Raw genomic sequence first — 24,529 nt, 5'->3', positions numbered from 1 at the left:
ATGGGTGCAGAAGTGAGCCAGGCAATTATAGGCCGATCAGCCTTCTGAGTACAGTTAGCAAACTTTACGCTAAACACCTTTATGGGAAGCTGAGGGATTGGAAGGATCAGGATAACATTCTTGCAGAACAGCAAGCGGGGTTCAAAGAAGGGAGGTCTACCGTTGACCATTGTTTTGTTCTGCACCATCTAGCACAGAAATATGCTCAGTCCTTGCATGTTGCCTTTGTAGATCTTAGGTTTGCCTTTGACTCAATCCCACGGGATAGGCTCTGGGATAAATTGAGAGCTTCCTCCATTGATCGGCGACTCTTAGCTCTAATTAGAGCCCTACACATATCGCCAACCATGAGGATTAGGTACAATCTACAGGGAGGATTAACCAGAGCTATTCCAATTGGAAAGGGGGTCCGTCAAGGATGTGTGCTGGTGCCCTTGCTGTTTAACTTTTTTGTTAATGATATGGTGACCCATCTAGATAGCTGTGATTTCCATCCTCCCAAGCTAGCTGGAAGAAGTATCTCGGTGTTGCTGTATGCAGATGACGCGGCCTTTCTGGCCAGAACCCCAGTCGGTCTAAGGAGGGCCTTGGGGGCATTGGCTGTCTATTGTAAGAGAGAACGGCTGAGTATTAATTACCAGAAAACAAAGGTGCTCTCCTTTGCTAGGAGATCCAAGAGACGGGTATGGAAAATTGATGGACAAAGGATAGAGCAGGTCCAAAATTTTGTATACTTGGGGGTAGCTGTTCACTCATTGGGATCAAGACGGGCCCATGCCTCTCATGTGGCCCAGGCTGCCCAAAACAGCGCCCGAGCTATTTTGTGGTTCTATAGAACCAGGGGAGGGTATTTTATCCCCGCGGCCTTAAAACTTTTTCAGGTGAAATCATTGGCACAGTTACTGTATGGTGCCCAATTGGGTCCTTACCCAGATCTGTTCCCCTTAGAAGTGGTGCAGTCTAAGTTCTTGAGAGCAATATTTCAGACACCCAAGTGTACCTCTAATGCGAGGCTCAGATTGGAGGCGGGTCTCATTAGAGTTGAGGCCAGATATTGGCAAATGGCGCTGTTTTATTGGCTGAGAGTTTTTTCCTCGGACATAGGGCTGAGCCACTTAATATTAGAGGATTCTTATCAGTCGACCTGGAAGTGCGCTCTGAACCAAAAGATGGCCACTTTGGGCCTCGATCAGTCTGCCCTGCTTACGCAAAGTTTGGAGACAGCTAGGAAGCTCATCAAACAGAGAATTGAGGATATTGAGAGACAAACAGATATAGCAAGGGTGCCTGACTTTCAGAGCCAGGAATCAGTCAGATATAGTTTGGCCCCAGCATCCTACCTCACTGTCTTGGAGGTGCCCCCACTTAGAAGAGTTTTTACCCTGGCAAGATGCAATGCCCTGCCTTCAGCCCTCTTAGAGGGCCGATATAGAGGAATTCCCTATGGGGAGAGGCTCTGCCCATGTGGTGAGGGTCAAGTGGAAACAGCCACCCATGTGCTATTGGAATGTTTGTTCTATAGAGACCTGCACCGGGATCTCATTTACCCTTTGATAGCTAAATGCCCAGGTCTTGATTCTCCTCAGATGACTGACAGGCTGTTGGAAGGAAGTAATTCCTGCGCCACCAGACAGGTAGCTAAATTTTGTAGTGCAGCCCTCCGTTTGCGGAAGAGCTTAATAATGGGAAAATAGGCGATGGATTTAAGGCCAGAGCAACTTGTAGCCATAATGTGGCTAGCTGCAGGTGGGCACGCAGGTACTGGTATCACCTGTATATCGGCAGTAAATCTAATGACAATATTTTCCAGAGCTCCTGAATTGTTTAACCCCTCTCAGATTTAGGAGTCGAGAAGGCAACTGGTTGAGTTTTGATTTGTGTGTAATAGCCTCATAAGTAGGAAATACTGCTGCCTCCTTTATCTCCAATTATTTTAGTAGTATTTTCAGTACCTTGATCTATGCTGAGGAGGACTTTTTAAAATTTATTTGGTGTTATTGTTTGCAATAGAAGTTTGATTGTTTTCTCTTTTACATTTGTTTTAACCTCATGCTGGTTGCTGACCGAAATAAAGAGATTGCTTGATTGACTCAAAGTGGGCTTGTTTCCATGCCGTAACTCATGTGGCATTGTTCCTGTGGCCTTTGTTGGCAATCTATTTTGCAGGTAAGTAGCAGTCATCACTGCTTCTCCCCCAAATTTAGTAGCCAAACCAGCATCTACAAGCATGCATGCATCTCATCATTTCCATAAAAGAACAGTTCTTTCTTTCCACCACTCCATTTTTCTTGGGAGTATAAGAAACAGTCTTTTGGTGTTCAATGCCCTCCCCCTTTAGGAATCTTTTGATATCATTCCCAGTGTATTCGCCACCATTGTCAGTGTGGAGGATCTGTGGGTTTCTTCCAAACTTATTGCTCACTCTTGCAACATATTCTTTTAGTCTTTCTAGTACTTGTCCCTTTTCACAGTTTTGTTTTTGGAGGTGGAGCTGGGGGCAAGTGTGGGCAGGGAGGCATTCTTGGCTGGATCTGCCTCATTCAAACTTGCATTGCAATCCTGTGCAGGTTTCCTCGGAAGCAAGTGCTACTGAGTTCTGATGGTCTTACTCCCACTTAAACATGCAAAGGATTGAGTCTGAGTGCACATGTGTTTATAAGGATGCTCTACTGAGGGAATACACAGAGGAGATCAAGAAGCTTTACTATTAGCTGAGGTAGATTTGCTCATGTTCTCTGCCTTATTTCCTTGAGAAAGCCATTGATACTGAAGGAACCTTTCTGTTCAGGGGAGCCTTTGCTTCCATCCCAGACAGCAAACGGAAGACTAGCAGGATAAGTCCAAAAAAGCAAGTGTAGTCCAAAACCCCTATGATGTTTGCAGGGAGTCTACATAGTCACAGGGAGTCTGCAGCATACTAGCTGCCTCAGTTATACTTTGATATTTCGGCTTTCTATTTTTTAAGCATATCTCTAGCTGTTGTCTCTTTTACATAGTCAGAATAGACAGTACTGTGCTAGATGGACCACTGGTATAAGACAGCTTCCTATTTTGGGAAGTCTCATAGCTCAGTGGTAGAGCACCTGCCTTGCACATATCTTCTGCATGAAGTCCCCAAGTTAAAATCCCTGGCATCTATGACTAAAAAAAAGTATAGGAAAAACCTGTGCCTGAAATCTTGAAGAGTCTCCTGCCACTTGATGCAGAATAAGATGCTGTCACCTGTCTACCCTGGCAGAAATTCTGAGAAGTTGGTGGCAGTCTCTTTTAAGGAAGGGGGCCGTAGCTTATAGGACAGAGCACATGCTTTGCATGCATAAGGTCCCAGGTTTGAGTCCCAACATTTCACAGGTAGAAGCAGGGCTGGGAGAGACCCGTGTCTGAGACCTTAGAGAACCATTGCCAATCAGAAGTCGGAAATACGGGACTAAGCAGACCAATCATTTGACTCTGTATAAGGCAGCTTCCTGGATTCTGATGAATGTCCACAGAGATGGATCAAGAGGTAGAATAGAAATGCATATATTCAACAGTATGTTAGTTCCATTTTTAAAACACTTTTTATTTTTGGATTTTGTCTGAAAATGTTTCAAATGGAATTGGAAAACAGAAAAGGCAGGTATCAAACACAAAGCACAGAAATACACTAATCAGTAACACAGATATAGCAGATATAGAAAAATTCAATTTCCAATTAAAATTAAATCATTTGTGGCCATCTGAATCTCTTAGTGGTTTGGTACTCTGCTAAGCAGGGTGGAGTGCTAACCAAAATGGGCGCCACAGTGGGGCAGTGGCCAGAATAAGGAATAGTCCCAGATGCGAAGCCACTCTAGGGCAATTTTCATGTTGAAATAAAGCACATGGTATAGCACTGCTAGGATTGTACCACTCCAGAATATAAGTTAAAAAATCCAACAATAGGACACGTCTGTGATGGGGATGGGACGCAATCATGTCAGGAGAAAGGGCTTTAGCCACCCCTCAAGGCACCTCCCCAAGGTAACCTTATTAGCAGCCTCCCCAAAGTCACCTTGCTGCAGAGAGCTGCACTTCAGGTAACAACTATATGGTTGTTACTCTTTTCCCTTGTAGTACATGGAGATGTGCATTTATGCGCTAAAGAGGGGAGCACATAGAACTAAAATATCAAAGGGAAAGGCATGCCATTGCATCAAGGCGAGAAGGGAACATATGTGGTGTTTGCCACTTTAAAAAGACACATTTAAAGAGCCAGGTGGATGCTCTGTTGTTCTGCACTGCTATGGCTGGGAGTGCTCAACTACTAAATGACTAGAAAATACACAATAACCTTGACATAAATAACTGCCAGAACACAAAGCTGGGGGTAGGAACTGCATGTTTGGTCCCGGTTTGTGCACAACCACATTCCACACTGCACTCCTAATTGTGGCAGTATTTGCTATATTTGGGGATATTTTCCTCTGCGCATTCCTCTGCGACACAGTATTGTAATCCAAGTACTGAAAAATTGTGCTTTCTTCAGAACAGCTGTGCAAGCAGGGAGTACATCCTCTGGACTGCTTGCATCAGCTACATCACTAGTGTACATTTCTCATAGTAAAGGGTGAAGAAATTGCCTGGAAAGTATACTCGTGGTCAGTGTGGACAATAGCAAATCACTTGGAAATGGGATCCTTGGGTCATTTGGAAAGAGTTACTGACAGACTCGGTTTTCAAGGCATCTATGGACTGCTGTCTTCTCAATTATGCCTTTCCTCCTCTTCCTTAGTGGATTTGTCGGTGAAGCCAGAGCTCCCTCCCGAATCCCAGACAGAGACAGATATTGAGAGGGAGAAGCAGCTAATCCGAGAAGTAAGTTGGCCGGGTGCCCTGGCACTGGGGATGCTCTACAGTCTTCCTGGCTTACAGGCCTGCCAGTTGACTTCCAGGGGTGACTACAGTATTCCAACTGGGCAACTGAACTGTGAGACTCTCCCGCAATGCCCGGTCTGATTACTTGGACATGGCACAGGGCAGACAGCTCAGGATGATTTGCAGCACATACTTGCCTAATGTGAAAACATGTTATACATGAACTGCCTCCCCGGCTCCAAATTTGTGTAGGCATCAATAGCCCAGTGACTCTGTTTTTCTTAAAAGCTGCTTTGAGAGAGGGCAGTTGGCGGTGGGGAAGCAAGGGAAAGGGTCAGATGCCCTCTCCCCATTCCACTTCGCCACCCCCATTCCGTCTCTCCAAAGTGGCTTTTCGCACAAAAAGGGGGTGGGTGGGTATTGGGCCACATTTGTTTGTGACTATTCAGTTGTACTTAATTATTTAAAACATTTCTAGCCTACTTCTACATGTATGGGTGATTAGAACCTTTACACACGTGTGTCCAAGGTGGCTCACATAGAGTCGTAAGCTGACATCCTGATGAAATTTACTCGGGTAAATCCCATAGAAATCAAAAGGACAAGTTAGGCAAGCCTAACTTGTCATACAATACAGCACTTTTAAAACAGTACCAACAAACCTAGCAGAATCACAGCAGCATCGACAAAACAGCTGCAAAAGCAGTGAAGAAAACCCCCCACCCCAAATCCAACCACCACCCTTCAGAAACAACTAGCCTATTTATGTCTTGTTTACTTTACTGTCCTATCATAGGCCTCTGACTTTGGCCGTGATCCCAAGAACGCTAACTTGGAAATAAGCTCCGCTGAAATCCATGGCATTTCCTTCCAGCTAAATAGATTTAGAATAGGGGTGGAGTGTGATTCTTGCTAAAGCTGTCCACACCCCATACTTTTCTGGCCTGTTGACATAATTAAGGCACATGGGACATCTCTCTTGTTCCTTTCTCTGGCATGTCTCCATCTTTCTCAGCATGAGATAAAGATTCTGCTCTAATCTGCTTGTGCTAGATCCTCAGCTGATCATGTGTTTGCCTCATATCTGAGTCCATGGACTCACCAGATTCTTGTGTTTTCCAGAGGTGACGTCTATTATGTCTAAGAATATATCCACTGTCCATCTGTATATTCTATGACCGTTGGTTCCCTTGTTGTATTATTGTTGCCTCGTGCCATGCTCTGTCCTGCTTTATTAGATATTGTACTCTAAACAGGCCCATAGGAAGCCACTGGGGGCATGGGTGCAACCTGCTGCCGGCAGCCCCAGGCACGCTAGCCATATGCAGAAACAGGCTGTGCAGCCCCGTTTGCAAGTTACTTCAGCCAGCGCTGGGTTTCCAGCCTGTGGAGAGTGCCTTTCCCTGTCTTGAAAGACAGATACACTCATTCCCAGCCAGGCTGGGAACCCAGCACTGGCTGAAGCTTCTCACAAAAGGAGCTGCACGGCTCCTTGCTCTACCACCTGTTCTTGGGATCCTTACTCAACATGGCTGATTTAATCTTGCAGGGAGGTTGTTGGAGCTGGCCTAGTTGATATCATTAATACCTCACGGAGGGAGGGCAGAATGCCACCTTGTTTGGTTAGACCCTTTCTTAAGAAGCCCACTCTGTGTCCCCTTGTGATGGTTATAGTTATAGGCCAGTCTCCAACCTCAATCATCTTATCCATGGTTGGGTAAGATGATTGAGAGGGTGGTGGCTAACCAGCTTGGAGGAAACTAATTATCTAGACACATTTCAAACTGGCTTTAGGGTGGGCGATGGGGTTGAGACACCCTTGGTCAGCCTGACAGATGACTTTCACCAGGGAATTGACAGAGGGAGTGTGACTCTGCTGGTTCTTTTGGATCTCTCAGTAGTTTTTGATACCATCAATCATGGTATTCTTCTGGATCACCAGTGGTTTTGCTCCTCTGTCTCGGGTAGATTTTAGATGGTTGCGCTTGGTGACAGTTGCTCTTCTAAACGGGAGCTACTATATGGAGTCCCTCAGGGCTCCATTCTGTCTACATGAAACTGCTGGGTGAGATCATCAGGGGATTTGATGCTGGGTGCTATCAATATGTTGATGGCACTCAAATCTCTTTCTCCTTGTCATCATATCAGGAAATGGCATTAGCCCCTTAAAGGCCTGCTACAGGCAGTAATGGGCTGGATGTGGGATAATAAATTGAAGCTGAATCCAAGCAAGACGCAGGTGCTCATTGAGGGGGGTCATAATCTGCAAAACAAGATAGAACTTCCTGTTCTTAACAAGGTTACACTCCCCCAGAAAGAACAGGCCCGTCAATTGGGAGTGCTCTTGGACCCAAATCTCACCCTGGTGCCTCAGGCTGAGGCTGTACCCAGAAGCACTTTTACCAGCTGCGATTGATTCGACAACTCCACCCGTTTCTGTCATGACCCAAGATTGGGAGTGTGAGATTAGTGATTAAAATATATAGAGGTTGAAATAGACAATATGTTTTTGACCCTTTGATTTGTTTTTAAATCTTTACTTATTATACTGCCACCCCAAATGACACCTTAATTTGGGTTTCTAACACTAACTTTGGTATTGTGCCCAAGTGGTAATGTTGGGAGAAGTAAATAGACACAGTTGAAACAGTTTTAAAGTTCCAAACCAAAGAAAATAACTGTATTCTTGTACAATAGCTTCAGTGATTTCTTATTCACTACAATGTAGGGTCAAATGTATAATGGTTTCTGAAACAAAGTAACAACCTTACGACTGGCAAGACTGTACACCACCTCTTATACTTAGAACTGGTATTCAAACTCAGGTACTTATATATCATTGTGTCAGTACATCAACAAAGGCCTTACTTTCAAGTTACTGAGGTGACTGTTTGGAAATAAGCTTTTTGGGACTTTCAGCACCTTTACTGGGATACAACCTCCCAGCATTTACATTTGATAGTCAAGCTTGCTCTACAGAGGTATTCCTAGGTGTGTAAAACCTACCCACCAACCTCCCAATTCCACCCTCAGTTCTGCTTTAGAGACCCTAACCAGAGATTCTCTCTCTAGCCCTAGCTGTCCCTATCTGCATTCCTATCTCTGGCTTATCCAAGTCCTACCTGAATTGTCAGTTAACTCTGAATTTTATAAATACCTGTTCACTCAATTCCAAATCCCCTCCCATAGGGATTCTTTCCAGAGGAGGTACCTAAGTTTAAATTCCTCTTGGTTGAGAGTGTTTACTAGCCAATCGCCACAGTTCCTTGAGGAGAATGACCTGAAAACTGTGGTACACCAGCTGGTAACCTCTAGGTTGGACTTCTGCAGTGTGCTCTATTTAGAGCTGCCTTTGTACGTTGTTTGGAAACTTCAGTTAGTTCCAATTATGCCTGTTCTTACACATGCCCCAAGCCACCTAATGGTGCAGTGGGGAAGTAAGTTGCCTAGGGAACAAGAAGTTGCTGGTTCGAATCCTCGCTGATATGTTTCCCAGAAGCACCGATATTGGGCAGCAGCAATATAGGAAGATGCTGAAAGGCATCATCTTATACTGTGTGGGAGATGGCAATGGTAAACCCCTCCTGTATTCTACCAAAGAAAACCACAGGGCTCTGTGGGAGCCAGGAGTTGACACCAACTCAATGGTACAACTTTGAACAGTTGCATTGGCTGCCGATATGTTGCTGGGCAAAGTACAAAGTGCTGGTTATTACCTTAAAGCCCTGAATGGCTTAGGTCCAGGTTACCGGAGAGAGCGCCTTTCTCTAGATCCGCACTACTCATTAAGATCATCAATAGGGGTCCATGTTCGGGTGCCAACAGTTCATCTGGTGGTGACCTGGGAGTGGAGCATTGGTCACTTACTGTGAAGGCTGCTTCTTGCTGCTGAATCTGAGGACATCTCTGTGTGGGTTATCCTTCCCACGTGGCTCAAGAGCAGGACTATGTAAATTAGATCAGAAGCCTCAAGAACCTGGGGAGGATAACCCCACCCAGTTCTTTTGGGCCAAGCAGCGAAATAGCAAATGGAAAAATACGAAGTCAGAGATAGGAGAATACAAAAGAATAGTACAGCCAATGAAGAAGCAGGAGATCCCATTACTATTGTCCTGAAGAGTAGGCATTGGTGCCCATGGGTGGGTTGAGAAGTCCTTGGATCCAGCTGCAAGAAGAAGCCTTCCTAGTAAGTGACCAATGCTCCATTCTCTGCAGCTGAATCCAAGGACATCTGTGTGGGGCATACCACCGCCCTGTCAATTAGGGATGAGCCCAAAGTTTCGGCACCTCTTTGAAGACGCGCCAAAATAATTCGGCTCCCTGCAGCTGAAACGTTTCAATGCAGAGTGAGGGGGTGCCTTTAAAATGAAGCAGGCAGGTCTGACCTGCCCCTCCCTCAAGCCTCTGCCCCTTGCACTGCCCCACTGCAGCGGCCTTCTCTGCAAAGCTGCTCCATGAAAGCGGCAGCCCATGCTGCTGGCTCATTTATAGTGCTGCGCTGCGGCAACAGGGTGCTGTTCCCAGCATCCCTCACGTGGCATTGGCACGCAAAGGGTGTCAGCATATGTGCCGATGCCATTTGCAGGGTGGCACTGGCGCATGTGTCAACGCCATTTGCATGATGACGCATGAGGGATGCTGGGAGCAGCATCCCATTGCGGTGGTGCTTTAAAGGAGCCAGTGGCATGGACTGCCGCTTTCATGGAGCAGCTTTGCTTAGAAGAGCGCCGTGATGGGGCGGCGCGGGGCGGCAGAGGCTTGTGGGAGGGGCAGGTAAGACCTGCCTGACTCCTTTTAAAGGCACCCCCCCTGCCTCACTGGGATGATGCCCAAGTATTTCATGCACATCCATACTGTCAATTAACCTGAGGGAGGGAGCACCTGTGCCTACTCAGGATTTGCTGGAGAACCCATCTAGCAAAGGCTGCTTGTGCTGAAGCATAGGAGTCCATTTTGTAGTGCAAGGTAAATGTGGATGGAGCCATCCAGGTAAGCCGCCCTGCATATTTCTTGGACAGGTGCATTAGTGGAGAAAGCAGCTGATGTCGCTGCTGCCCTGGTGAAATGAGTGAAAATGTGTGTAGAAGAGCGCAAGCTCTGTGATTTGTAAGCCAGTGAGATGCATGTTTTTATCAACCTGGTGATTGTCACTGTAGATACATGTTGTCCCATGGTGAGTGGGAGAAAGGAGACAAACCAGGTCCTGTAGTACCTGGAGAGTTATCTGCAGGTCCCTTTGAGCAGCCTACAGGAATGGAAATTTCAGTAGATCGTCCAGTTAAGCAAAAATGTGCACCCCCTGCAGGCACAGATGTGCTATTACTCGTGCCAATACCTTGGTAAAGATGCGTGGTGCTGAGGACAGGCCAAACGGTAGTGCCAGTATTGGTAGCGAGTCTCTGCATATTTGAAGTGGAGGCGACAGCTGTATGGGTGAATGGGGATGTAGAGGTAAGCTTCCTTGAGATCTACTGAAGCTAGGAGGTCCAGATGTTGAAGTGCCTCCGCCAGCGTGGTGTAGTGGTTAGAGTGCCGGAATAGGACTGGGGAGACCCGAGTTCAAATCCCCATTCAGCCATGATATTTGCTGGGTGACTCTGGGCCAGTCACTTCTCTCTCAGCCTAACCTATTTCACAGGGTTGTTGTGAGGAGAAACTTATATAGTACACCGCTCTGGGCTCCTTGGAGGAAGAGTGGGATATAAAATGTTTTTTAAAAAAATAATAATAAATAAATGGACCTGAGTGATTCCATCCTGAACCTTTTCTTCTTCACACAGCAGTTTAGGAACTTGAGATCTAAGACTGCCCTTAGGGAGCCATCTTTCTTTGGAACCATGAACAAGATAGAATAGATGCCTGTGGTGCCCTCTTGATCCTGAGTGACTAACTCTATGGCTTCTATGGCTAGCAGATGGTGGATGGCCTCTTGCAAACCTGTATGTTTGAAAGGCAAGTGAGAGACAGGCGAGGAAGTGGTTTGGTGATTTGGCATCCTTCTCTCCAGATGGTTTTTTATTGCGTAAATTAAAACATAGAAAGAGGGAACTACAACAAAGAACAGATGTTTCAAGGTATATACGTCAGCTTCAGTGTTCTATATCCCACTGTTTAAAATCCAAGACTTATATCCAAGACTTTCCCCCAATCTAATTAAACACCTGGGTTAGTTGATATAATGGCGACGCAATATGCATGATGATCTGCTACAATACTTCTCTCCCGACCTTTTTTATTGCGTAAATTAAGACACAGAAAGAGGGAATTGGTTTGGCACCCAGTTCTTTCTTGGACTCGGTTGCAATAGAGCCCACAACCCAGTCATATGATGTGGTGAGTTCCCAGGCAATGCAGAGAGAGGCTGGCTCTGAGTCAAGATTGTTCTTTGGTGTTTGGTGTTTCTGGTTTGGGTGGTGAAGGCTGCACAGTTGTTGAATTGTCATGCTGATTGGGAACAGTTTCATGTTCTGCATTGAGGTCTGAAGTTACTGAGGTCTGAAGTCTAAATGAGGACCAAAATGCCCGAGAGGGCTTAAAGGACTGAAAGGGTTTTCTAGGTAGTAAGCGCTCAGGTCTGTGTGAATTGGATGGCATGGTTTTTTCACTTGCCCCTTGATTCTACAAGGACACCCTTCAAAGCTGCTTCACCAAACAGTTTTGTGCCATCACATGGGACCAAGGTGAGGTTGCTATTGGATGCGAAGCAGTGGTAGGTGGAGGCTGGAGGCCCAGGGTTGAAATGGCTTTTTTCATCAGTGGCCCAAAATCAGGAGATTGGAATAGTCTTTGAGAGGCCGACACATTATCTGGGTCCTGGCCATCAGAACATTCTCTCTTCCTTATCTTCCTTTCAATGCTTACTAGGAGATGGACTTCTAGACTCTGTTGATGAAGAATTCATAGCGAAAGGAAGTTCTCGTCTGGTTCTTTTTCGCTTTTTAGCCTTGGATTAGTCAAATCTTTGAAAGGCATTGGCTGGCCTCTTGGAACCAGGATTGCCATGCTGGGGGAATTTCAGATGGAAAAGTCTGGGCGGGGGGAGGCCTGGAGGAGGCCAACATAGAGAGGGGTGTTCTGGCGGAGAGGGGGCCCGGATGGGAGCTAGGACCCTGGCAGCATCAGCTCTCAGCTGCAATGTTTCATAGTGACCACTGCAGCAGGCAAGGGGGGAGTTAGGGTTCTGGATGGAAAGTGCTGGACTCCTCCCCTCTTTGTTCTTCCAGTGTTAGTCTCCATTTTGTCTCTCCAGATATGGCTGTTTGTTTTGGTCTTTCTTTCCATGAGCCACAGATGAAATAAAGCTGTAGGCTTTTTTACATTCATTTGTAATCTTTTCTTTAAATAAATCCTTGTAGTTCTTCAATACTAAAGAAATGTCTCAAAACCTCTTGCTTTGCTGCTTTCTCACCAAACTGGTTTTGCTTTGCGATTTGGGGACTGAACTGCCATTCTTTCCCTACAGGCCCAATGTGGGCAGAGTTCTCCATTTGAAGGTTCCCAATGGAGGCTGGAATGATGTTGCAGGGGGCTGGGAGCCCGATGTTCCAGACAATGCCCTGGAAGCCTCTTGAGTGGTGATATATAGTTGCCAGGGCCAGGACTGCACACGAGGAGAGGATCGATTGCAGGAGGCCGATTTGGTACTTTCCTTTCAGAATTAGGATGTGCCAAATCCTTCAGGCAGAAGAACGGAGAAAGAGAGGAGAAGGGGTGGGGAAGAGACTGTCTTTTAAACAACAACAACAACAAAACCAGAGAGGTTAAAAGGAGGATTGAACTACTATTGAGGGAAAAGGCAAGCAAATGCTGAAAAGAGAAAACGAAAGCTATATAGACGAGAGAACTCAAGTTCTGCCTAGAGCCAATGCAGGACTAAAAGAATTGGGTGGGGTTCTCCTCCTCAGGCTCTTAAGGCTTTTGATCTAAATTACATAGTCCTGCCCTTGAGCCATGTAGGAAGGATAATTCCCACAGAGATGCCCTCGGATTCAGTTGCAGAGAATGGGCCTTCTCAGTCCGAACTAAATTGAACCAGGTTCGATTCGAGCCAGCCTGGTTCGAGCTTGAACTGGTCCAGCCCCTACCCCCACCCCAACAGGCCAGGCTCGACCTAGTCCAAGGGGCTATGTTTGTAAAGGGGAATCTGGTGAGGATTCCTCTTTACAAGCAAAGGGGATTCCTACCTCTAAAGCGATTCAAAGGGCAGGCAGGAGGGCATCTTACTGGCACTGGCGGCTCCTCAATTAAGGACCTCTAGGCCCTGCTAGTGCTCCCCAAGCTCTGTGGGCCAGTGGCAGTCTGGTTCCAGCCTCCATGCGTGCACAGTCAGCGTTGACCTGTGGGCCTGCAAGGGGAGTGCTGTCAAGGCCTAGAAGGGCTGCAGTTTTATTCATATGTTTTAACTTGAGGGTGGGAAAGACAGCTTTGATTGCTGCAGATTGCCACCAGGTGGTGCTAAGAATATTACACAATGTCTTTGTTCAAAGTGTGGATTCCTCGCTTTATTTTTTGACATAATTTGTGCTGAAGTTGCAAAGTATCACTGTCTTGGGGTACTGTTTCACTCTTGAGGCTAGCAGATTATTCACTGGAAGGGGGTCTCCCTTTCTCTCTGTCCACCCTCTTAAGAAACCCAGAACCCCCAAATATAGAGCAGGTAGGGCAACAGTGCTATAGGTCATCGAGCAGGCTCAGGGTTTTCTGTGCCCAACTGAAATTAGGAAGAGAGGCAATGTCTGAGGGAAGGGGAGCTTAAGGCTCACCATCAAGAAATCTTTGTCCATCCATTCAGGGTTCAATTTCCCTTTCTGCTGCTACATATAGCAATGACCGGGAGAGGAGGGGCAGCTCAAAGGGCAGTGCTACTACAAAATGTCAAAGGGACATCAAAGGATAACAGTGAGAGGTCCCAGCCCCAATGTGAACATGTAGGGCTGATCACACTACAGGTCTCTAGGGAGCAGCATTGAATTGCTTTCACTCACCCCCAAAGGGTAAGAAAAGCCAACGAGTCCCTTTGAAAAGCAGCTGTGGCCACCCTCCACGGGGCCAGGCAAGGAGGGCCAGATGTTTGCCAGAGAGAACAGCAAGCCAGGCAGCCACAACCGTCAGAGGGGGTGGCCACTCAGGTTGTTCTGGCTTTTCTTGCGTTTTGTCTTGGCTGAAGGAGAGGAGAAGTCCAGGGATTCCAAGCGGAAGGGGCGTGGCTGGGGCATCTCCACAGCCTGAGCAGAGGGCATGGGTGCCAAGCTGGATGTCAGGATGGAGGTGCTGTTGTTCAGCAAGGGGGGTGAGTTATGGGAAGCTGCAGAGGAAAGAAATGAGATGAGAATACTAGGTTGCATGGTGTAATTGCAATCAAAAACACCCCCAGCCTTCCCTGACCATGCAGTGCTTCCCAGCAAGAAGCGAAATTAAAACATTTGCAAAAAGATGGAATGCTACAGTGGCATACAGAACAGACACAGAGAGTTCATGAAGTGTGGTGGCTAAGAGCCTGGGCTATGAACGAAAAAGTCCTGGGTTCAAATCTTGTCTCTGTTAACTCACTCGGTAGCCTTAGGAAAGCTGGTCTCTCTGTCCCAGCTTCCCACTTGCAATAAGAGACATAATACTATTGTAGATTTTCTTATAGTTATTATACACCAAAGTTATTATACACCAAAAAGTTATTATACACCAAAGAATTCAAACACTTGAAAAATAGTGACTGCACATTTTGCTCCATAACTCCACTTCTACAAGAGCTAGAGCTTAGTTAGTTAGTTAGTTTGTTTGAAATGAAAGCAGGGGATCCATGTTAGGGTTAGGATAGGGTGACTTCAAATCCCCATTATTTCTTATGGCAGAAATATACAAAATTAGTAAAATTTTGTTATAGATTACTATAACAGTTATCCTTGCTAATGGAGCAAAAAGAAACCCTTTCAACTGGTGACTCCTACCCAGCACAGTGGTTTCCCAGTGGCTGTTGCTGGTGAGGCTGTTCTCACGTGCAGCCTAACCCAGGCTACAGAAGCACAGCCTAGGTGAGGCTGCGCACAAAAACTTCTGGGATCGGGAGCACTGCCTAGCACTGTTTAGCCCAGCTTTTAGCTGGGGCTAAGGGAGTGAGCGACCCTTAACCCAGGTGCTGTGGTTGTGTGACTGCTTGGGGTGCTTTCAACCCACGTGGTCACAGAGATGGGCACCTAGAGCATCCATCTCCTGAGGGGAATTCCCCAATACACCGTACTTGGCACACAGCGTATTGTGGGATACATAGAGGCTGGAACATGTGGTCTAGGCCTCTGGAGCTCCACACTGCAGCAGAGCAGCATGGATTGTTGGGGTGTGTGGTGGCACATTGAAGGCTCAGAAAGTGATCGTCTGGGGGGGGGGGAGGAAAATGGAGCATAGCCATCCGCCCACCCCGCCAGCCCCTTGGTTGTGTGAATGGGCTCAGAGTCTACTTTGTGTTCTTCGATTTTGAGCTCTCATTTCTTTTTCAGTGTAAACCACTTTGAGAACTTTGGGGGTGGGGGAAGTGGTATATAAATATTCCTAATAATTATAGCAATAATACCGACTTAGTGTACAAGGTTGTTGTAAAGCATGTTGAGAGAATGTATTTTGAATGAAGCCTATGATTAAGAAAAGAAGGCAGGCATACTCTCAAGAGGAAAAACGAATAACAAATGAGAAGATTTACCTAGATTCTTCATAGGGTCAGCACTGAGAATCTGACTAGCTCGTTTAGAGCGAAAATAGTTACTGGCAATATTCTCATTGTCACTCTTGATCAGCATCAGCTTGTAGCGGTCTTCTTCCTGCCAGGGACGTAAGCACAAGGCCGGTAGTTTATCCATATTGAGCCCAAAGGGGTCGTCATGATTCCTATTTTACAGAGGAGGGAACTGAGGCTGGGTCCATAGTTAAACCTGAGATGCCAGTCTCACCTTCTTAGTAGAGGTGTGCACGGAACCGCACCTCTGTAGTCTGGCACTGGGGAGTGGGGCTCCTTAAGGGCGGGGGAGGGTGTACTTACCCCTCCCACCAATTTCCCCCCTGCCGACGTGCCTGTTTTGTAAAGCATTTGGGGTGGCAGGGTACCTTCCTGCTGCCCCTTCCCCCGTTCCTCGCCAAAAGGCTTCAGAAAGTCTGTCAGTTGGCACATGGGGTGCCACTAATCCCCCCCCCAACCTGCAAAGCAGTGGGGTCAAAATGAACAGAAAAAATGAATGTGTGTAATGAAGACACCAAATAATCTAAACACTTCAAAAATTCCTAAAAAACCTCAGTACCCCGTGTGTGTGTGTGGGTGTGCGTGTGCAGTTGACACATGGCAATTGACAGTTGGCACTGTCCGATGACAGTCAAAATGAACAGAAGAAATGAAGGTGTATAATGAATCCTCATAGAGATTCATTATGAGGAAAAGTCATTAGACACCAAATAATCTAAACACTTTAATATTCCTAAAAAATAAACTGAATACCCCACTGCCTTGCAGGTGGTGGTGGTGGGGGTTGTAGCTGGCAAATGGCAGTTGACAGTCCAGTGAAAGTCAAAATGAAAAGAAGAAATCCCTCATAGGGATTTATTATGAGGAAAAGTTATTATACACCAAAGAATCCAAACACTTGAAAAATAGTGACTGCACATTTTGCTCCATAAATCCACTTCTACAAGAGCTAGAGCTTAGTTTGTTTGTTTGAAATGAAAGCAGGGGATCCATGTTAGGGTTAGGGTAGGGTGACTTCAAATCCCCATTATTTCTTATGGTGGAAATATACAAAATTAGTAAAAACTAAAACAAAAATCATTAAAAATCAACCAAGTACCCCACTGCCTTGAAATCTGGGTGGTAGGTGGCACCCATGGTGACCTACCAATCAACCAAATTTGGTGCCCTTAGGACCTTTATAATTGGACCACATCAATCCAAATCTGAATCAAATCTGGGGTGATGTGGGGGGACAGATTTGGACACAAAGCAAATCAGCGGTGATTCGATTCAGGCACAAATTGTATCAAAAAAGTCAATTCATGCACATCCCTAGTGGCTGCTCCTCCTCTCTCAGGAGACTTAAGAAGAAAACAGTGATCAGTCCCAGGACTCACTTCCTCCACCATCTATGTTCTTCTAGTAATTAAAATGAGATACAGGGGAGCAGTGAAAGTGGCCTCACACTTTCCCTTATTATGAGGGTAACATGAATTAACTTGAGTTGTGCTGAATTCTCCAAAGTTCGCCTTATATTTTAAAAACATTTAAGTCAGAAAAAAGTATGTAAATGAAGGCCATTGCAGAATTGATTGCTACATAATTTGTGATCAACTAATTCTTGGTAATTAGTAGTACTGCCAGTGTAGCTCTCCTCAAATGGAAGGCCTGCTTACCATTGTCACACCATCTCCATTCTCCGATGACGAACCCTTCCTGCCTGCTTTGGTCTGTGACAGCGATGAAACTGTGATGGGGGAAAGAGTGACAGTGGCTCAGTTTCTTCACGTTTGCAATGTTTTTAGCACCCATTGAATAGGCATGGACAGTTTTAGCAAGGCTTGGACTGTTTATGGCTTGCTTTCTGATAGATTGTTAAGGTGTGCAGTAAAAGCTTTAATTGGTAGGTTAGTTAATTAAAGGAGCAGTTGATTAACTGAAGGGGGAAATCGTAGGTCAGGGAAAATTCTGCCTTCAAATAAATGCAGGAAGTTTCATACTGAGCAACATCTTCTATGCATGGTGAAATAAATAGGAATGCCAGATCGCAAGATTTGATCTGGAACCAGGAGTTTAGCCTCTTTCTTGGGGTCTCAAAATCCAAGTTCTGGGCTAGAGCCAAGTGGGCAGGTTATTATTTTGCAAGATCCATGATCTCCAGCCTTCCTCCCCATAAAACACATCCTGTCCTCAGCATGTTCTTCCAGTCTTACCATCTTTATCTCTGTTTCTTTGGAACATCAAGAGGTGAATGCCATTACAGGAATAATAAATGTGTTCTTAAAACACGGAATGGCACAGAGGGCAATCATTATGTATCAGCAATCACCTAGCAGGAAGAAGGGCTAGAGATTTCTTTAGAATCACCAAACGCTTCCAGGTTCCTCCCCTTGCTCCAATAGGCACCACCACCCCTGAGCTTCCGGGGTGTCCTTCAGGTCTCAACTGAAAAGGTCTTGGCAACTTTATTATTTTTTTAAAAAATTCTACCTCACCTTTCCAGGCCAAAACAAGCAAAAGGCGGCTCACAATGAATAAATAATTAGAACTAATAAAACACACTATTAAAAAAAGAGAACCCAGAACATGAGCAGCAGCAAAACAGAAGGGGAATGAAGGAAGTGCATGAGCCCAAAGTCCATTCCTAGTTTAACTATGCAGAGGGGTCAGATGAGAAATGCGTCATCTGAACAGCCCCAGCACAAGGTGCTTAAAGGGAATGGGATAGCCACGAAAACCCTTGAGAAGCTAGTAAACCACTGAGTGAAGCCCACATATAAGAAACACAGTGTCAAAAGTTTTCCTACCTACAGATCTGCACAGAACTTGTGTCTGCTGGTCAGTGGAATGTGTTTGGCTGTGTCTGCAAATTTCTTCTTGCTGCATGCTAGGCTGGATGGCAAAGTGGGGAATCTGGGATGCTCTTCTTACCTGCAGGGAGGCTAGTCTTTTGAGTGATGAGTTCGGGAATCTTCCAGCAGCCCAAGTCCTCATCCCAGGTGGATTCCCGCTTGATTTTATCAAAGTTGCTGTAATTGCAGTCTCGCCGTATGAGAGGCTGCACTTGGTCCAGGAGCTGCTGATGGAGCAGGAGCTCCCGCTCTTGGCGGCGAATGGTAGCCAGATAATCAATCTTCTCCAACTCAAATTCTGACTGAAGGTCTTTGATTTCAGTATCAGCAGCCCGTAGCTGGTGGGGAGAGGGGAACGGAACCAGGGAAATAAGAAGGACAAAACTGTGAAAAGGTGAAAAGTGATCCTCATTTTCTCTTTGAAATAAACAGTGGGATTCATAAAGTCTGTTTGCAAAAGCAGCCTAACCCAGGTTTGGGCACCCAAGCCTGGGTTGGACTGCTTGAGTGCAGCACTGGACTTGAGCCCAATCCCAGCGTTGCCCTCCCACCCAACCCAGCCTTTTTAGCCAAGCCTTTAAGTAGGGTTAAGGGCGCGGGTGTGGCCTTAACCCTGGTGCTGGGGTCCTGTGTATAGACAGTTGGGTGCTTAGAGTGCCCACCCAACTCCCTGGGGAATCCCCCAGTGCACCACTCAATGAGCGCAGTGCATTGTGGGATTCCAAGGGGCCAGGACCCCATCGTCTCAGCCTTCAGCAAAGGATAGTGTGGGCACCTGGCAGTGTGCCAAAGGGAGAAGTGACTGTCGTCTGGGGGAAAGGTAGGTCCATCCCTGCCCCCGCCCCCAGGGGCATGTGGGCTGTGCCCCCACCCCACATGTCAGTCATGTGCACACCCTTATGGTATGCAATTCTTCCCCAAATACAGTGGTAGAGCATCTGTTTTGTATTTTTATTTATGTAACGTATGCAGAATGTCCCAGATTCAATCACTGGCATCTCCAGGTAGGGCTGGGAATGACTCCTGCTTGAAACTTTGGAGAGCCGCTGCCAGTCAGAATAGACAATACCAAGCTAGATGCACCAAGAGTCTGGTTCAGTAGAAGGCAGCTTCCTATGTAAACCTGTGTAAACCGCCCTGGCTATGTAAACCGTGATGGCAGAAAAAGACCAAACTAATCCCAGTGGTAATTGGCTCCCTGGGTGCAGTTCCCAAAGACCTTGAAGAGCACCTCAACAGCACAGGGGCCACAGAAATCACCATCAGGCAATTACAAAAAGCAACTTTACTGGGAACAGCCTATATTCTGCGATGATATCTATAATAACAGCAACAACATTGATAATAAAATTCAGCCAACCCAGGTCCTTGGGAAGGACTCGATGTCTGTATAAAACAAACCAGTCAATAACACCTGTCTGACTGTGTAAACAACAAACAACAACAACAACAACTTCCTATGAGCACTTATCAGAGATTATCATTGGGCTGGGGCACACATGCATGAGTACTGCTTGATTACTTTAACTCTTGATCAAAAGTACATGAATGCGTGAACTGACTCGGTTGAAAAGCATTGCCTTGGAGGTGATACAATACCATAGAATTTAATCCCTGTGACTAGCATTTTACAAAGAATGAGATGATGGGTCCCTGCCCCAAAGGGCTTGCAATCTTCTCCGTCAGTATCTAGGAGTAGGAAATGGAGGCAGGGGAGGAATATGTGATTGGTACTTAAATGGAGTTATAATAGGGAATAGGGAGTTGTGTAAAAGGATTCCTGGAAAGGATGGGGTTTGAGGAATAATTTGAAGGGGGGAAGGAAGAAGGCATTACATGGTTCTAAGCATAAGGGGCAGCAAGGGATCAAGGGTGGAGTCGTGTGAGAGTTGGGGAGAAGAGTGGTGAGTAGTTTGGAGAGCAGGGCAAATATTTCAAGACAGGGATTAATTGAAGGTGGAACCTACAGGGTCTTAAGGAGAGTGCATAAGTGACAGGAGACGGCAATACTTGGAGAAAGCCATAGTACCAATGGCCTGCAGGTCATGCAAGGAACAAGAAGCAGAACATGGTGGGGGTGGACAGTGTGCAGTGCTGAAGAAGCCAAAGCAACTCTTGGACACAGAGTTCTTGAGGAAGACAAGATCAAGAGAGCAAGAGCATTCAAGGAAGTGTGTGGGGAACGTTGTAGAGAGCCAGAGTGGTGTAGTGGTTAGAGTGATGGACAAGGACCAGGGAGACCAGGGTTCAAATCCCCATTCAGCCATGAAACTCACTGGGTGACTCTGGGCCAATCACTTCTCTCTCAGTCTAACCTACCTCACAGGGCTGTCATAAGGACAAACACAACCAACACAACCATGTACACCACTCTGGGCTTCTTGGGGGAAGAGTGGGATATAAATGTAAATAAATAAAATTAAAGGAGAAAGCTACAGAGATGAGCAACTGAGTATGGGAGATTGAAGGACATAGCAAGGTTGGAGTGGGCCCTGAGACAAAAAGTGAAGATGGGCAGCATGAGGGGGAGTGCAATGAACAAACTGTCACCCAGCCATGGAATCCCCCTCCTCCAGGGGCCCAGGGACATTTGTCCTCCACTCCTCTTGTTCAGTTGTAGGTACACCCGCTGGGGGGATCATCCATATGAATGGAGAAATCTCCAAGGAGCAAGACAGTAGTGACATCAGAGAGAAAGTGAGCCCAAACATCTATTATATTAATTCTCCTAGATGTGCCTCTGTGGGGATGCGTCCCAGCAACCCAGCGGATTGGCTGGGCAGCAGACGCGCTGGATTGGCTGGGCAAGGGAAGTGGCTGCTTAGGGAGGAAAGGAAAAGAAGGAAAGCGGGCAAGCGGAGAGGAGAACTGGGCAAGCGGAGAGGAGAACTGAACGGACTGGGGTCGGGGAGGGGGGAAGCTGTGGGGAGAGAAAGCGGAAACGGCCAGCGGGGAAAACACAAGCAGCCTAGAAAGCGGCGGGGTGGGGCGGAAACACGAATGAGACAGAGAAAATGAGAGAGAAAGAGGGAAAAATGGAGGAGGGAGCAAGCTGGGGCAGAAGGCTGGGGGGGGGAGAGCAGACTGGGGCAGAAGGCTGGGGGGGAGCGGACTGGGGCAGAAGGCTGGTGGGGGAGAGCGGACTGGGGCTGAAGGCGGGGGGGAGAGCGGACTGGGGCTGAAGGCGGGGGGAAGTGTACTGCGGAGGCAAGTGGTGGGCCAGGCAACAGTGAGCCTAGCTTGCCCGTGGAAGCCAGGCGGTGGGCCACGGAGGCCAGTTTGCCCATGGAGGCAGGGCGCCCGTGGGAGGCCAGGGTGGGAGGGAACTGGGCGGCAAAACTTCCCTGTTCGCCTCCTGGGAGGAGGAGTGGCGGCGGCAGGGCCCTTTGCGGCCACCCGCCACCTGGTAAGGCCTGTGGCAGCAGAGGTAAAGAACTCAGTGCGGGGAGGGGGAGGGCAAGAGAGAGTGGGGCAGGAGGGAGGCACGCGCGGGGGGAGAGACAGGGTGAGCGAGAGGGGCGCGCGCGGGGGGAGAGACAGGGCGAGCGAGAGGGGCGCGCGTGGGGGGAGAGACAGGGCGAGCGAGAGGGGCGCGCGTGGGGGGAGAGACAGGGCGAGCGAGAGGGGCGCGCGCGGGGGGAGAGACAGGGCGAGCGAGAGGGGCGCGCGCGGGGGGAGAGACAGGGCGAGCGAGGCAGGGGGAGAGGCAGAGCGAGAGAGGCGCAGAGGGGAGAGAGACAGAGCGAGCGAGAGGGGCAGTGGGGGGGGGGCAGAGCGAGCAAGAGAGCTGTTGTGGGGGGGACAGAGCGAGTGAGAGAGCTGTGGGAGGACCAGACAAACAAATTCTCCCAAATAACCCCCAAAAGGAAGTGAACTACCGCACAGATGCTCTGTGCGGGTTCAGCTTGTTCAGATCTGAAATGAGGTTTGAGAGAGAGCCAGGAGGATGATCTATAACAGCAAATGTGGTGGTGCACTGAGCAGCCGAGTCTCACAGAATGAGATTCAATGTTAGAGAACCAATGGGACGTGCAGGGAATGGAAATGGCAGAATTTGCAAAGAAGGCCAAACATATTGCTTTCAGGATGAGTTCGTATGCCACAGCAAGTATCTCACAAGATCAAAGTGATCTGGCAAATCCATGTAGGTTTACCCCGGCTGCATAGAATCAAATTTCAATGGCAACCTTGCCACTGCATTCACATTTGAATCAGGTCTGAAGAGGAGGCATGGTTGGTCATGCAAGGACTGGCTAGGAGGCACTACTTCTGGCCTCACATCTTACATCTTAGGACCACTTCTCATTAGCAATTTGCACTTGGACAGAGAAGATCCAACTACAAAATACAACTGCGAAGGACAAGTGTGTATATTGTGTTTGCCCAATATCCCTTAAGCAGACTTCTGTCTTTTCCATTTCAGGACCCATCTTTAATGCTAATCTGCAAGAAAAAAAACTTTTTTATTATTATTTGTCACCATATATGGATGGGCTGCATGGTCTACTTTTCTTTCTTTACTAGAATTCCTGGGGTTCATTGACACATTCTAAATGTGCAGAGCATATGTGCATCCTCAGGATCACTTCACAATTAAGGCATAACTAAGTCATCCTCATCATTCAGTCTGACCTTGCTGAATCAGACCTCTTTCCACCTGGTCTAGTGTTCTTTGCAAGCATTTCAGCAACCAGCAGGCTCTAGGTGGTCAACTGGAAACTGGCCAATAGTTGACACCAGTGAACTGAGGTCTACCTTCGTCCCCAAGGTCAACAAACGTGAAGGGGAGTCAGCATCCTTTGCCGCTAATAGTTGTACAGAAGAGGGAAATTTGGTAAGTGCAGCTTGTCATGGGAGAAGGGAAGCTGCATCTACTGAAATTCCTATTAAATATAACTATTTAAATAACTATTAAAAGGAGCTCTTTTGCATCTGGTCTCTCTCTCTCTGTTCTTTTCCTCTCCCCCTTGCTCCTTCTCTTTCAAAAAATAAAACTAAGCATTAAAAATAATCAGTGGTAAGGGGTCTGGTGTACATCATGCCAGGATGCAGCCATCTTGTGGGTCCCAACTCAATGCTTTAAAACCCATGCTTTGAAACTCATGCAATGAAGGCCCTGAACATTTCTCAGTCACTGCACTTCTATGGATTTGAAGAGGGCAATCAGGGAATAGCGTACAGCATATGCGTTATCTGCTTCATGGGGTGTACATGTGTTTTGTACTCAGCTTATCTGTGCATGTGTGGGGCAGGGGGAAGTTGCCCTTATCCAGGATTGTACAAGACAGTTTGCTTCAAAGGGAATCACCTTTTCCTTCACCTTCTCCAGCAATTTGCTTTTGGCTCGTACTTCTTCCTGGATGGAGTCATAGACATTGAGCAGGACCCAGTCGCTGCTGTCTTCATCCGAGTTCTGCAGAGCTGCTAACAGCTGGTTTTTCCGCTCATCTGCAATTTTCTTCCGCCGTTTATGCATTTCCTTCAGATCTTTGTTCTTGGCCTGCTCTCCTCCCACCACCTGTTGCTCCAGCATCTGCAACCTGAGAAGGTCAGGGATATAAGTTTCTTAGCTCCAGGCACTAATTTTCAAACTTTCTATGCTCACGAACCCCTTTCCATATGTCTGTTGAGGAACCTCTGCAGCCTGGAACTTCTGCACGTTGAGAGGAGTCTGGGATCCATTCTAGGTTAGACACTAAAGACCAAACTAGACATGATGGTGGGGAGAGCCACGATCCAAAGTCCTGTGTGTGGTGGTGGTGGTGGTGGTGTTTTAAAGGTGAAATGCTGGGGAAGGTGGGGCTCTCCCTCCCTGGGCCACTGTTTTGATGAGTCGCCCACCCATTACCTGCCACAGAATTGTGATTTGCTCTTTGAGGCAACTTTATAAGTTTCCAGGCCTTTGAGTTGTGGAAATAATGTGAGAAAACATACAGACAAGCTACAATCTAAAGTTCTGCAGGACTGAACACAAAGCTCTACAGGTCCGCTATCCTCTTCAGTATTGGGGAATGCTTCACATTCAAAGTGAAGGAGTGCAATAGAATACTCCCAGACACTGAAGAGAAATGGGGCAGTGCTTGCTTAAGCACTGGAGTCAGGGGCGGTCCATGGTATTATGGCACCTGAGGCAAGG

At 47.1% G+C, this 24,529-nt stretch overlaps 1 protein-coding gene across 3 annotated transcripts in view; it reads right to left on the bottom strand.

The window, feature by feature from the left end:
* Positions 1-3,578: 3,578 nt before the first annotated feature.
* The window catches only part of KIF17 (kinesin family member 17), a 38,355-nt gene continuing 17,404 nt past the window's right edge, over positions 3,579-24,529 (bottom strand). For 2 of the 3 annotated variants that reach the window (XR_008317752.1, XR_008317753.1), the window contains 6 exons: positions 23,702-23,933; positions 18,473-18,731; positions 17,218-17,288; positions 15,527-15,644; positions 9,617-14,140; positions 3,579-9,221 (listed from right to left, as the gene is read on the bottom strand). Coding sequence is in view for 1 of the 3 variants with exons in the window: in XM_053302983.1 (XP_053158958.1) it covers positions 13,944-14,140; positions 15,527-15,644; positions 17,218-17,288; positions 18,473-18,731; positions 23,702-23,933 (877 nt within the window). In the remaining 2 variants the exon portion in view is untranslated. Of the gene's footprint in view, positions 9,222-9,579; positions 14,141-15,526; positions 15,645-17,217; positions 17,289-18,472; positions 18,732-23,701; positions 23,934-24,529 lie in introns of those variants that run through there. The other variant, XM_053302983.1, reaches the window with a different exon arrangement.

Source organism: Hemicordylus capensis, chromosome 2 (genome assembly GCF_027244095.1).
Source record: "Hemicordylus capensis ecotype Gifberg chromosome 2, rHemCap1.1.pri, whole genome shotgun sequence".
In the NCBI taxonomy this organism is placed as follows: domain Eukaryota; kingdom Metazoa; phylum Chordata; class Lepidosauria; order Squamata; family Cordylidae; genus Hemicordylus; species Hemicordylus capensis.
This window is presented reverse-complemented; position numbering and strand designations above follow the sequence as displayed.